At 49.2% G+C, this 12,686-nt stretch overlaps 1 protein-coding gene across 1 annotated transcript; it reads right to left on the reverse strand.

The window, feature by feature from the left end:
- Positions 1-364: 364 nt before the first annotated feature.
- Positions 365-10,122, reverse strand: ALOX15 (arachidonate 15-lipoxygenase). Its single transcript, XM_003791189.2, has 14 exons — positions 9,960-10,122; positions 7,978-8,182; positions 7,641-7,722; positions 7,438-7,560; positions 7,222-7,325; positions 6,898-7,058; positions 5,657-5,800; positions 4,323-4,532; positions 2,605-2,691; positions 2,343-2,512; positions 2,033-2,154; positions 1,423-1,523; positions 1,156-1,323; positions 365-1,048 (listed from the first exon to the last, which is right to left on the reverse strand). Exons 1-14 carry the CDS (start codon positions 10,092-10,094, stop codon positions 869-871), a joined length of 1,992 nt encoding a protein of 663 aa, XP_003791237.1. The 5' UTR covers positions 10,095-10,122; the 3' UTR covers positions 365-868.
- Positions 10,123-12,686: the final 2,564 nt, after the last annotated feature.

Genomic DNA, 12,686 nt, shown 5'->3' on the forward strand with positions numbered 1-12,686 from the left:
AAAAAAAAAAAGAATCAGGGACAAGAAATAACTTTGTCTTATAAAGGAAATTCTTTTGGTTTGTGTATACTTTTAACTTTTATTGTAAAATATCCACAGATTATCATATGAAGAAATAAAACTTCAAAGTTTATTTTGCCAAAATTTTAACCAGATGCAGAAGTTGAACTATATTAAATTCCCTGTTGTATACTCATTAAGATGATCATGAAATGTTTTGTATTTCTCAGTTAATTACATTAACTGGAAGCTTCTCAACTGACAAACTGCAAATGGGTTATAGAAATGGCTAAAGCCAGGAGACTAAATAGCAGCTAAAAGCAGCTTCTAGCCAAAAGCAGCTTCTCCAGAGCAACCAGCTTCCTTTGGTTTATCATTGTCTGTGTAAGCTATGAAGCAAAAATCCTGAGAATTAAAAACTTGAGAATCTCTGTGTAAATGGTTTGCTTTGTGGTGTATTTGGCTTTGGGATGTGTGCTAATTCCTATCCAGTCACAAAGAGAAATATTTTGATGCTCTATACTCTTTTGCCAATGTTTTATTTAACACAGTTGTCTAAAATATCGATTTGTTGTTAAACTTGATTTAGGTTCAGAATCGCATTTGGTGTATGAACGATGTGGAATAAGTAATATGTATTACCACCCTGATCTGAGTGAAGAGGGAAGAAAGTAGGAATGGAAGGAGGGAGAAAGGAGAAATGAAGCCCCCTAAGATATTCATCTAGAATAAAATCTGTTTGCTGGGAGCAGAGACAACGAAGTGGGACATGGGGAAAAGAGGACAGGGCTTGGGAGGGCAGGAGTGAAACCAACAAAGGGTGAGTTGCAGCTTGGAGGAGGCTGAAACAACCAGAGGCTGGGGACATTTATATGGCCACACTGTTTTCCACCAGACTGGGCCTCAGGTACTCATAAGGCATGTCCAGCTTTGTGTTCCGGCTCTCAATTTCCTTATCCAGGGCAGCCAGTTCCTCTCTGAACTTCTTCAACACAGCCTTGGCCTCAGGGCCTGAAAAATACTCCTCCTCATGCTGGCCCAAAGCCACCTTGGATGGAGAGGAAAAGATAGCTGAAGACTTCTGACCCCCAGTTTGGGGGCCACATCTCCCTGCAGCTGCCTCCTTCCTTAGGGCCCTGGGCACCTGGCTCTCACCATAACGGGCTGACGCCTGCCCAGTTGCCAAGTGATGGACATCTGAAGAGAAGCCTGATGAAAATTGGGCAGTGTTGCCATCACGGTCTCCAATGTTGCATCCTTGGTGGTTGGTGGGGGCAGCCGCATCGTGCAAGGTGTGTTAGGGACCCAGCTGTACCAATCCAGCTAAGAATGAATAAGGATCTAGAGTCAATGTCTGCTAAGCACAAAAGCCCCTCCCCCACTCCAGGCCACAAATTCCCAGCTGCCCCCTCTGGTAAGCACCTGGCCCAGGTGGACAGAGGAGTGCTGGCCAGTGCAGGTGAAGATGCACATGGTGACAAAGCGGCAAACCTGCTCCAGAGACTGTAAAGAGATGGGAAACCCTGCAAGGAGTGAGGAGAGTTAGAAGCTATGAGACCAGAATAAAGGCAAAGGTCACAGAAATAAGGCAGAGGGAGGAGAACAAGAAGGGTAGGAAGGGGGTACTGGGACACTCAGTAACTCAGAGGAGCTCTGCTGGGAGGGTCTCACTCAGCGGGGTGCCCGTGCTGGCTCACAAGCGTGCATGATGTGAACTCTTCAGGTGTTCAGCAAACTAGACAACACCACATTGGCGGCCATGTGAGAATATTTACACCATGGAAACAGGCAAGTGCTACAAAATACGGCTTTAGTTCCAGAAGGCCAGTTGTTAAACCTTAAATGAACAACCACTGGTCCCACTGTGGTTGGGACCTGTCTCTTGCTGAGAGAGGGAATAGAATCTGGGAAGGCCTTTAGGAGTTTCATAGGGGCTGAACATACTTCTGGAAGATTCCAAAGAAGTAGAGACGATTCTAGGGAGGTCTCTTGTGTGTTGCATCTGAGATCTCAGTTCAGGGGCTCCTCTTACCTCGGTCCTGAGCACCTAGCAGCCCTATTTCAGTGATCTCTTGACACCAGCTCTGCAGCTCAGGGTCATCCTTCACAGACACATCCGTCTTATAGTGGAGATTCACAATTCCCTCCACATACCTGCCGGCCAAAGGTCATGGCCAGAGAGCTGAAGCCTATCAGGGAGTCTCCATGCCCTCTGCTCCTGGCCCCATAGCCAGGTCAGAGTCCTAGTCCCCTAACCAATATACAGACCCCTCCCCCCATTCTGCTGCCTTCTTCTCCACCCCCACCTCATTCCCACCACCCCTGCCTCATGTTTGGCTCACCTAGAGATGATTTCCCAGAGCCGTAGAGCATCTTGGGCATAGAAGGAAGCCTGGACCCCCAGGAGCCCGCGGTCAGCCAAGTCATCAGGGACACAGAATGACCTATAGGTCAGGAAGGCTCCAGCTCGCTTGAGCAGATCCACATGGCCTCCCCCACCTGTGCTCACCACCTGAGGGACAAGGACAACAGGGTCAGGTCAGTCAAGTTGCCCTAAGGCTGCAAGGGAGAATGAACCCAGAATTCCCCTTTCTGTATCCATACCTGGTCAAAAACTCCCAAGTCAGAGACCAGCCCATTCCTGGCCCGGACATTAATTTCCATGGTATAGCGCAAGTGAGGAATTACAAGCTAGAGGGAGAGAAGCATGGAAGGGCAAGTCAAAAGAAAGCTGTGGGAGGTCCCTATGGGAAATAGGAGCTAAAAATCAGGAAAGGTGCCAGCTCTTCAGGAAGACATGAAGTTCAGTGGCCCCGCAGCACCAGGAGTTTTAATTTGGTGCTGGGCATGGTAGCTCATGCCTGTATTCACAAAACTTTGAGAGCCAAGACAGGAGGATCACTTGAGGCCAGGAATTTGAGACCAGCCTGGGCAACATGGTGACATCTCTCCTCTACAAAAAATAGAATGAATTAGTGGGGCATGGTGGTATGTGCCTGTAGTCCCAGCTACTCTGGAGGCTGAGGCAGGAGGATCATTGAGGTGAGGAGTTCAAGGCTGCAGTGAGCTCTGATCATGTCTCAGCACTTGAGCCTGGGTGACACAGCAAAACTCTATCTCTAAAAAAATAATAAAGTAAAATAAAATAAAATAAATTTTTAAGGAGTTTTTAGTTGATTTGCATCACCTAATTCATTCTACAAACCATTGACTCAACACTGTGAGAACTGAAAGAAATCATTCTTCTTTTGTTTTCATATTCTTTTCATAGGTCAAAGCCAATGTTCCTTAAATGTCTTTTAGTATTACCCCATAAGAAGGCTTTTGAGATTTTTTTTCTGAATCTCAATTCCCATCCATGATATTTTAATGTTACATACATACTGTATATCTGTTTATGTGCTGTATTTTATCTGTGCTATATACATAAGGATAAGATTGTTTTACTCTCCTACCCACTTTCCCCCAGGGGGCATTGAGAATGCATGATCCAACCATTTAGCACCTCCAAAGCCCCACTTCCTCCATCTCCCCTTCAGCCATTCATCTTCTTTCTGTTGTTCAAACAAGTCCAGCTCATTCCTGCCTCAACACTGTGCCCTCTCAATCATCTCAGGCTTGCCCACCTGACTAGTGTCATTCTCTATGTCCTCTCAAGGGAGTCTTTTCTAGGGCACCCAACTGAAACTCCCCATCTCGTCACCCTGCTTTGCTTTTCTGCCTCGTTCACAGTCATGACAGCTGATATGATACATTACAGTCTGTGTTGTCTCTGCCCTCACTAGAAATAAAAATCCCCCCAAATCAGGACCTCACTTGTCTTGGAAATCACTAGCACCTAGAGTGGATCTTGCCACAGAGAGGTCATCCAATAAACATTTTTAATGGGTAAATACCTTGCTGTAAGTGTAATAAAGCAGGCTACTATTAATGGCCCAGAGCCCCATTCACTGGCCTATGTTACCGCTTTAGAACTCTTCAAAGATGATTTAGAAAAAATCTTTTATGTTATTTATGTGGTCCTCTCTGGATGGAGTCTTCAGTCTTCTGCACGTAATATTTGTCTGCCATATGAATATCTATGCTTTATACATTTAAGGGGTTAGATTTTTTTGCCGCTTTCCCTAAGAATCATTTTCACCCCCTTGGGAGGTGATATCACCCATCAAAAATCCACAGTCAGTTATGCTCACGCACCCTTGCTCTGTCTTCCATTGATTGGTTCTCTCTATACCCTGAGAATCCACCGAGAAGGGGCCTCCAGAGGAGGGAATGTGCCCTGGACAGAGAGGCAGGCCAGAGAGAAGAAAACAAGGTGTTACCTTGAAGATAGGATGTATTGAGGGAAGGCACCTCATGGTGGCCACAGCAATGACCTCAGCCATCAAGTGTCCCCTCAGAAGATGAGACTGCAGCTCGTGAAGCTGGAAGTCAGAGCTCCGGACCCAGCATTTGGCCAAAAGCCAGACCATTGGGGGATCTGTGGGCAGGAAAAGCTGAGGTGGGGGCGATCCTACTTTCGGCAGTTGGAGCTAGAGCAGGGACAAGGAGAGAGAGGGGATGAGTGCCAATCCCCCTCCCCTGCACGTTCAGCCTCTCCCTCCATCCTCCATCTCACTGTCACCACCCCCTACAGCTACCATTTCTTCTGTTCCTTTTCCTACCCACACTATGAGCTAACACCATGCAAGCTGCTCTGCCCTTAGCCTTCTGCAGAAGTTGCCCCTTCTACTGCCTTCTGCAGGCTCCACTTCCCCTTTCAGTCCCCTCAGCATGGACAAGATTCAAACCTCCTGCTTCCTTCATCCCACACTCTTTTTCCGAAATCTCGGCCTCTCACCAGTCTTTCAACACCACCTCCACACAAATGACTAAGTCTCCAGTTCTCAGCTGCCTGCTGGACAGTTTGAATGTCTCCCCGTTAACTCAAAATCGGTGAGACAAAGCCTTCATGAGCATCCTGTCCTCTCTATGTGTCCTATTTCTGCAGGTACCTGGTCTGCCTCCCCCTTTTCCTCTCTCCTTGAATGTCCATCTGTACTGTCCTCTTCATCCCTATGGTCACTACCCATCACCTCCACCACAAGCAAGCACTACAGGATGTCACCCTAATCTCCATGTCTAGCATCTCCCTTCTCCAATCCATCTTAAACATGACTGCCTGTAAAATGTGCTCACAGCACCTTGCACAACAGCCTTTGCCAGCTTCCCATGTCACCCTCCTTAACTTGCCTTAATCTGGCCCTGTTAGTCTCCCAAACTCTGGCTCAAGTGTTCCCCAGGATGCTCCTGCTTCAGCCTCCCTGCCCACCCATCTTGCCTCTGGGGATAGATCCTTCCCCTCCTTCTTGCTCACCAAAGTCCTGACACTTCTCCAAGGTTCATGACACCTCACCTCCACTGATCCCTCACCTCAGGCTGGCTCTGTCCTCAGGCCCTTCCTCAGTACTGGAATTTCTTCAGACTTTCCTAGTCTGTCTCTTCAATTAGACTTCAAAGCCCTTAAAAATCAAAGACTTTGCTCATCCCTCCTTTGATAGCTCCCCTAGTACCCCAGCAGAGTGCCTTTGCAGAGAGTGGTTACTCAGTCAATGTGGATGAGGGGATATCCTGAGGAGGCCAATCACTGCGGAGCAGAAATCCTGGGGTTTCTCACCTGGATGACCATGGGCAAGAGTTTCCCATCAGGCTGCAGTTTCAGCATGACCAGAGGGGCAGCCAGGTGCTGTTGGCTGCAAAGGATGACATTGGCCTTGATCCCATCCAGCAGGGAGAAGTCAGCTTCAAACAGCATGCCTGCCTGGATTGGGGAGAAGGCAAGGGCAACTACCAGCATAAGGCAGCTTCTTCCTACACTGTTTCCCCAAAGGGTGAAGAGAGAGAAGAGAACTAACTTGTCTCCGTCACCTAATTTGTGCCATGTAATACATCAAGTGCTGATTACCTCTTATAATTCTTTTTTTTTTTTTTTTTTTTTTTGAGACAGGGCCTCAAGCTGTCACCCTGGGTAGAATGCTGTGGCATCACAGCTCATAGCAACCTCCAACTCCTGGGCTCAAGAGATTCTCCTGCCTCAGCCTCCCAAGTAGCTGGGATCACAGGCACCCACCACAACGCCCGGCTATTTTTTGGTTGTAGTTGTCATTGTTGTTTGGCAGGCCCAGGCTGGATTCGAACCCTCCAGCTCTGGTGTATGTGGCTGGTGCCCTAGCTGCTTGAGCCACAGGCACTGAGCCAATATAATTCTTAAATGTAGTTGAATTAGCCTCAGTTTTATAGAAGAGGAAATGTAATCAGAGACATTGGGTATTCTCTCTGAGGTCACACTACTCACAAACAGCAGAGCCAGGATTCAAATCCAAGTCTGACTGACCCTACAATCCCATTAATTTTCTCTTTCAGCTGGTCCGTGTTAACTTCTGATTAGCAATTACACCCCTCTGACCTTATTCTTTTACTCTGCACCACCTCCCAAGTCCCCAGCACGAAGGTCCAGTTATAATTCTTTATTCTGACTGTTTCTATCACACATTCCATCTTTTACCCCTCCCTCCACAGCAGGGGTCCTCAAACTTTTTAAACAGGGGGCTAGTTCACTGTCCCTCAGACCGTTGGAGGGCTGGACTACGGGCCCTGGGACAAGTTGGCTGCTAAGCAGGACAGTCAGTGGCGGCAAAAACACCCAGCAGGCCAGATAAATGTCCTAGGCAGGCCACATGTGGCCTGCAGGCCGTAGTTTGAGGACGCCTGCTCCACAGTATACTATTCTCATGTAGGGAGGAAGGCCACAAAGCTCAGGACTTCTACTACATAGCAACAACTCAGACCACAGTACAACTGACGCTGAACCTGGCCTCATTTCATCATTTGGCCTCCTTAGTGCTCTGATGTCCATACCTCCAGCTCCTTCTTCAGCTGGGCCTGCAGTTCCTCCATCCCTGGAGGGAACACTAGGCGTTCAGGAAGGTGAGTGGAGCGCCTCAACAGCATGGGGTTGGCTCCATTGAGAAACTGGTACCCAAATATGGCATCTTCCTTCCAGGAGTCCCGCACTCGCTCTGGGAAGGCAGTTGTTGAGCGCCAAACCATCCCTACTTGACCCCAAACTACCAGATGATCTCAAGCCTCTGGTCTCCCAACCCTAGTTCTTTCAATTTCCCCAAGTTGTGTGGGATCTGGGAATAAAGGGTCTGGGAGAAACACTCAGGTGAGGGGACTAACCAGCCAGCTTGCTCTGCCCACACCAGAAAATCCGCTTGAAGTCATCCAGATCATTCCAGCAAGTCAGAACATTTAAAGAGTCTTTGATAGCAAGGTCTGCCAGCCTTCAGAGAAGCATGGGGCAAAGAGTTGGGGTCTTATTCTGGGACTCAAACATTACCTGGTATAGCCCCCAAGCCACTGGCCTCCGCCTCCCCCAGTCCCTCTTGCTCTCACCCTTTGGCCAGTGAAGCCTCAAAGTCAATTCTCTTGTCCTCCAGAAATCGCTCATCTACAGGGAGGTCACATATTGTGGCCCCGGTCATATTCAGGATTAGCCCGTCCTTCCAGTTACCCCACCTGCAGGGCAGAAATGGAATCAGCACAGGTATTTCTGAAGGGCCAGCAGCTCACGGTGGGATCAGGGGACAAGGGCTAACCGGTACAGCTTCCTTCTCTCTTTCAGTTCCTCTTCCCTGTATTTCTTAAAGAAGTCTTGAGGGTCGTCGAGCACAGTGCGACCTGGAAGCACAGAGGGGCGCGTGGGCAATGACTTTCCTAAGCCCCCTCTCCTGGTCCCTGCGCGGGGACACTCCTCTGCGGGCCCTTCTCGCTGGCCCCTCTCCAGCCTCCATGCCCCTCTGCCAGCGCCAGTAACCCCAAGGAACGCCTGCCCTCCAGCTTCCAGTCTCCAAGCCCTACCACCTCTGCACACACACACGCCCCGCCCTCTTTGGCGCCCCAGAGGCCACCTCACGCTGCCACCCCTGCACTCACCGGTGCCCTCTGGTATGCTCAGAACGCCGTTGCCCTCCACCCAGCGGTAACAAGGGAACCTGTACTCATCCCCGCTGTCCCCGGGACCCTGCACCGCGATCCAGTTGCAGTACCAGGCGTCATCCTGAAGGAGGTGCCGTTTGCGCAGCTTCACAAACAGCAGCGGCCCCAAGTACTCCTGCACATCCACCTTGAATTCCGCCTCCTGCAGACACAGCGCAGGCTCAGCGCGGTGGAGCCTGCCCGCGAGTGCTGCCACACAGCCCTGCTCTTCACCACCACCACCTCGCCCCCACTCCCGCCGCCCTCCTCTGAGCTTCGGGGAAAGCGGTGGGGAGCCACAAAGGGAAAGGGAGCGTGCACCAGCAGGGGGCCCAGGACCCCATTCTGAGGGTGTGGGATGGATGATAGAAGAGTGCGTCTTCTTTCGCTCTTTTCTTCCTATAAGCATTGACGAGCACATAGCGGAGCCAGGAGACAAGCTGATGACAAGCAATTGCAGCTTGCGAGACCCGCCAAGGCTGAGGGCTAACAGACTGCCCACCTGGCCTGGGGGTGGACTTCTCGAAAGACATTCCATTTAAGTTGGGACCAGGAGGTGGAGAGGGCTGTAACCCGGGAGAGTGAGAAAGGGGGAAAGGTGGGGAAAGGACCGAGGAAACAGAGAGAGGCTAAGGGAGGGCGTCCTGGAGCTGAAGTTCAAAGCCAGGTATGGGGAGAACAGGACCAGTGGGTCTTAAAGGTTACCGCGGGCTTTGGATTTGGTCCTGAGAACAAGTGGGGGGCATTCAAATGTTTTAAGCAAGGAGAACGTTTTAAGGATAGGAATGTATTGGGGAGAATTTGTTCTGCCTTCAGAAGGGCTTGAAAGGTCTGGAGCACAGATGGTGAGGCCGGTTAAGAGGGTAAAGATGACGCAGGCTCAAGGGGACATTGGTGGTCAGGAGTGAGGCAGACGTTAAAACACGGATGCTTGAGATGCCCAGGATAAAATTGACTGTGCTCCATTCTTGGTTAGACAGAGGCCGCGCCAGGGAGACAGCAGGAGAGGTCTGGGAAGTGGGAAAGGGGAAGGACCTCTTTGGGGGATGTTCCTTTGAAGTACCCTTGGGACAGACATCCAAATATGAGAGAAAGCTGGACAGGTGATGGGAATTTAGAGGTTGGTGGAAGAAAAAAGTAATAGCTCTGGGTAGAACACCAGATGGTTATGATGGGAAAGGGCAAGTGGGTCAAAATTTCTAAAGGTTGTCATGTCTTGGCTTCCTTCTCCCACCCCTCTCCGATTTCAGCTCACCACCCACTCCATCCCAAGTGATAATGCCCCCCAGATGGGAGCACAATCGTAGAGAATGTTAGAAATAGTTTTTAAAATATGCCAGGAGCGGTGGCTTGCACATATAATACTAGCGCTCTGGGAGGCAGAGGCGAGAGGATCCTTTGAGCTCAGGAGTTCCAGACTCCGTCTCTGCTAAAAATAGAAAATCTAGCTGGGCGACGTGGAGGGCGCCTGTATCCCCAGCTACATGGGAGGCTGAGGCAGAAGGATCGCTTGAGCCCAGGAGTTTGAGGTTGCCGTGAGTGAGGCTGAGGCCATGGCACTCTAGCCTGGGCAATAGAGCGAGACTCTCTTTCAAAAACAAACAAAATAAAATAAAACAAACAAACAACAACAACAAAAAAAACCCGAACAGCTTTTTAAATAGAGAAAACAGGGGGATCAAAGGCCCCTCCAGCTTTGAACAGGGAGCGCTCAAGAGTGTTCCCTCAATTCCAAAAAGGCAGAGCAGCAGGAAGATTCACAAAGCACTTGACTAGGACATCAACCTCCCTAAGGCGCTTTTTACCCCGCTGTCTCGGTGTGCTCTTTGAGCTTATTGCGTGCTCCCTCGGCGTGGAGAAAGCGCTGGCACATTTCCCCGGGATTTGACTGACCTGGGGCCAGGGGCGCAGCCCACCCCGCCAGACTCTGGGCAGCTCACCTTGCCCCTCGCGGGCCGCATGCGCGTCCCGAGCGCGGCCTCCCCGTGCTGTCCCACCAGCCACAGCTGCACCTGGTTGCTAGAGCCTGCATAGAAAGAGGCTCCAGTGGACACGCGGACACGGTAGAGACCCATTTTGACTCAAGGTGTTTCGCTCCTTCTGAAGGGGAGGAAGGGAGGACGCATCAAATATCTGAGCCGGAGTCCCCGCCCTCTCGGGGGTCGGAATGTGGGTGGCAAGTCTCCAGGCAAACCCACCACCACCCCCGGCCACGGGCTAGGGCTCCTGGCAGCCCAGAGCTCCTGGCAGCTCAGACCTGAGAGACAGCCCAGAAAGGCTGGGTCCTGGCGGGGGCAGGGAGTGCAAACACTGTGTTAGTGGGAAGGGGAAGCAGATGAGGATGTGGGCAGAAAACATCCAGGAAGACGGAATCAATGCCTGCTCCAGAGGAGGGGAGGAGGAGCGAGGGGGAGCGAGGGTGTCACTTCGCCAGTGTGTGACAGACTCTGGGTTATACCTCCTGCACCTCAACACACAAGGTCAATGCACACAACGGTCTCATATTGGTTCATCTCTGCCAAAGGTCGTATTTAAGCTTACAGAGAAGGGCGAAGTGGGCGAGAGACCTGGTCAGTAGCAGCATTTGAGGTACCTTCTGTCCACCTAATTCATTTGACCACCTTCCCCGTGCCAGGCTCGGGGCTCATTCCTTTCAAACTCAAAAGCTTCTGCCTCCATATTGCTTGTAGAATAAAAATCCAAACTTCTTGGCATTCAAAGCCCTTGTTAACCTGACCAGCCTTCTTCCCACTTTATCCCACTGCTCCAGTCCTCATCTACCAGTGCTCCACTTTGGGCTGGAGGTATAAATTGCTTCTGGGTAATTTCTAGTCATCCTTCTAAACCCTGATTAGACTCCAGTTTTTCAGTGAAGCCTTCCTTCCCTGACAATCCCACACCTCTCACCCCACCAGAGCTAATCAGCTCTCTTCTCTACCACTTTCCTCCTAGTGCATATTTCTGTTGTGTTTTTATTCCACTTTTTAAAATCTCTCTTAATGTAGATGATTTGAGACAGGGAAAATATTCACGAATCATGCATCAGGGGAGAGAACATAGACTTTAATCCAAACAAATCAAGGTTCAAATCTCAGATCTTCTGAGTCTTATTTTCCTTGGAAAAAGGAACATAATGAGGATAATAGTAAATATTTACTCCATTGGCGGTTGTTGGAAGGATTCCAGGAATTTGTAAGTAGAAAAACCCAGAACAATGCCTGGCACATAGCTTTTGTGAGCAGCTTAGTGGTCTCAATGTAAAATATCCTTTCTGGGCTGGGTGCAGTGACTTATACCTGCAATTCTAGCACTCTAGAAAGCAGAGGTGGGAAAGATCACTTGAGGTCAAAAATTCAAGACTGGCCTGAGATAAGCAAGATGCCTTCTCTACAGAAAACAGAAAAATTAGCCAGCTTGGTGGTATACTCCTGTAGTCCCAGTAGCTGCTTGACAGGCTGAGGCAGATCACTTGAGCCCAAGGAGTTTGAGGTTACTATGAGCTATGATGAGGCCACTGCACTTTAACTGGAACAATGGAGTGAGATTCTGTCTCAAAACAGAATATCCTTTTTGTGTGCTAGTAAACTAGTATGTTTTAAAGGTTCGAAGGACTGAATTTTACTTCACAGTGCTATCTGCTGTCTTTTTTTATTTCAAAATATTAAGGGAGCACAAATGTTTGAGGTTACATGGATCATTTTTCTAATGTTTGAATCCCAGCTATAGGAGGTGCCCATCACCTAACTAGTGTTCATAGTACCCATGTGGGAAAGTTTTCTCCCCCTGCTTCCCTCTCCAGTTGATTTCCACTGAATTTTATCTCCCTCTGTGCACATGTGTGCCCATCGGTTAGTTCCAAGTTAATACATATAGTGTTTGCTTTTTCATTCTTGAGATACTTCACTTAGGAGAATGGTGTCTAGTTCTGCTCAGATTGTGGCAAATGTATTAGTTCATCTTTATATAGCTAAGTAATATTCCATGGCACATGAGGGGAGTGGGGATAGAGTTGGAGGGGCGGGTCCATAAGGAGGAGAGGAAGCCAATCAAGGGACTGGAAAGGCTTTATTAGCAGAGATAGGAGAGAAAAACAGCAGAGCAGAGTGTGACCAGGAGGAGTCAGCTCAGCTCTGACACAGTTTCAGAAGCTTTTATTATCCCTATCAGTAGGGTTGAATGTGGGAGGGGGTTGCTAGAGGCAGTCCTCCCTTTCCGCAGAGGGACTAATTTTTACACTCAAGGCAAACCTGGGAGTCACTCCTTTAATTGGCCACCAGCTGGCCTGCCAGAGTAAAAGTTACTGTTCTGTTGTTTCCCAGGAACAGTGGTCCTGAAGCATTCCAGGGGGTGGGGAGGGGGTTTGCTGTGATCATACAGTTTGGTTTCTGGCCTGCTTTCTCTCACCAGCTATTTCCCAAAATGGCTGTACTCTTGTCTGTACTCACAAATAGTTGTGAGGATTTCATTCCCACAACTCCCACATTTTATCTTAAGGAATAGTGACTTAGAAATTTTTTAGAACTGCTTCCTGCTGGACAAGGGCAAAGACTCCTTTCAAGGGTATAGAGGTGAGTTATTTGGGTTGGGAAGATTTTGATGTCTCAAGCAAGCCTATTTGAGAAGAAGGAACTGGGTGATGTATTAAATTGTGAATAGTGTTATGAATG

This window comes from Otolemur garnettii, unplaced genomic scaffold, assembly GCF_000181295.1.
Source record: "Otolemur garnettii isolate 467f Iridium unplaced genomic scaffold, OtoGar3 scaffold00046, whole genome shotgun sequence".
In the NCBI taxonomy this organism is placed as follows: Eukaryota; Metazoa; Chordata; class Mammalia; order Primates; family Galagidae; genus Otolemur; species Otolemur garnettii.

Coding starts and splice junctions, on each gene's coding strand:
- ALOX15 (XM_003791189.2), bottom strand. CDS start 10,094: ATGGGTCTCTACCGTGTCCGCGTGTCCACTGGAGCCTCTTTCTATGCA. Junction 2,513..2,604: donor ACTTGGGAGTTTTTGACCAG/GTATGGATACAG, acceptor CTTGTCCCTCAG/GTGGTGAGCACAGGTGGGGG. Junction 2,155..2,342: donor CTCTGGGAAATCATCTCTAG/GTGAGCCAAACA, acceptor TTTGGCCGGCAG/GTATGTGGAGGGAATTGTGA.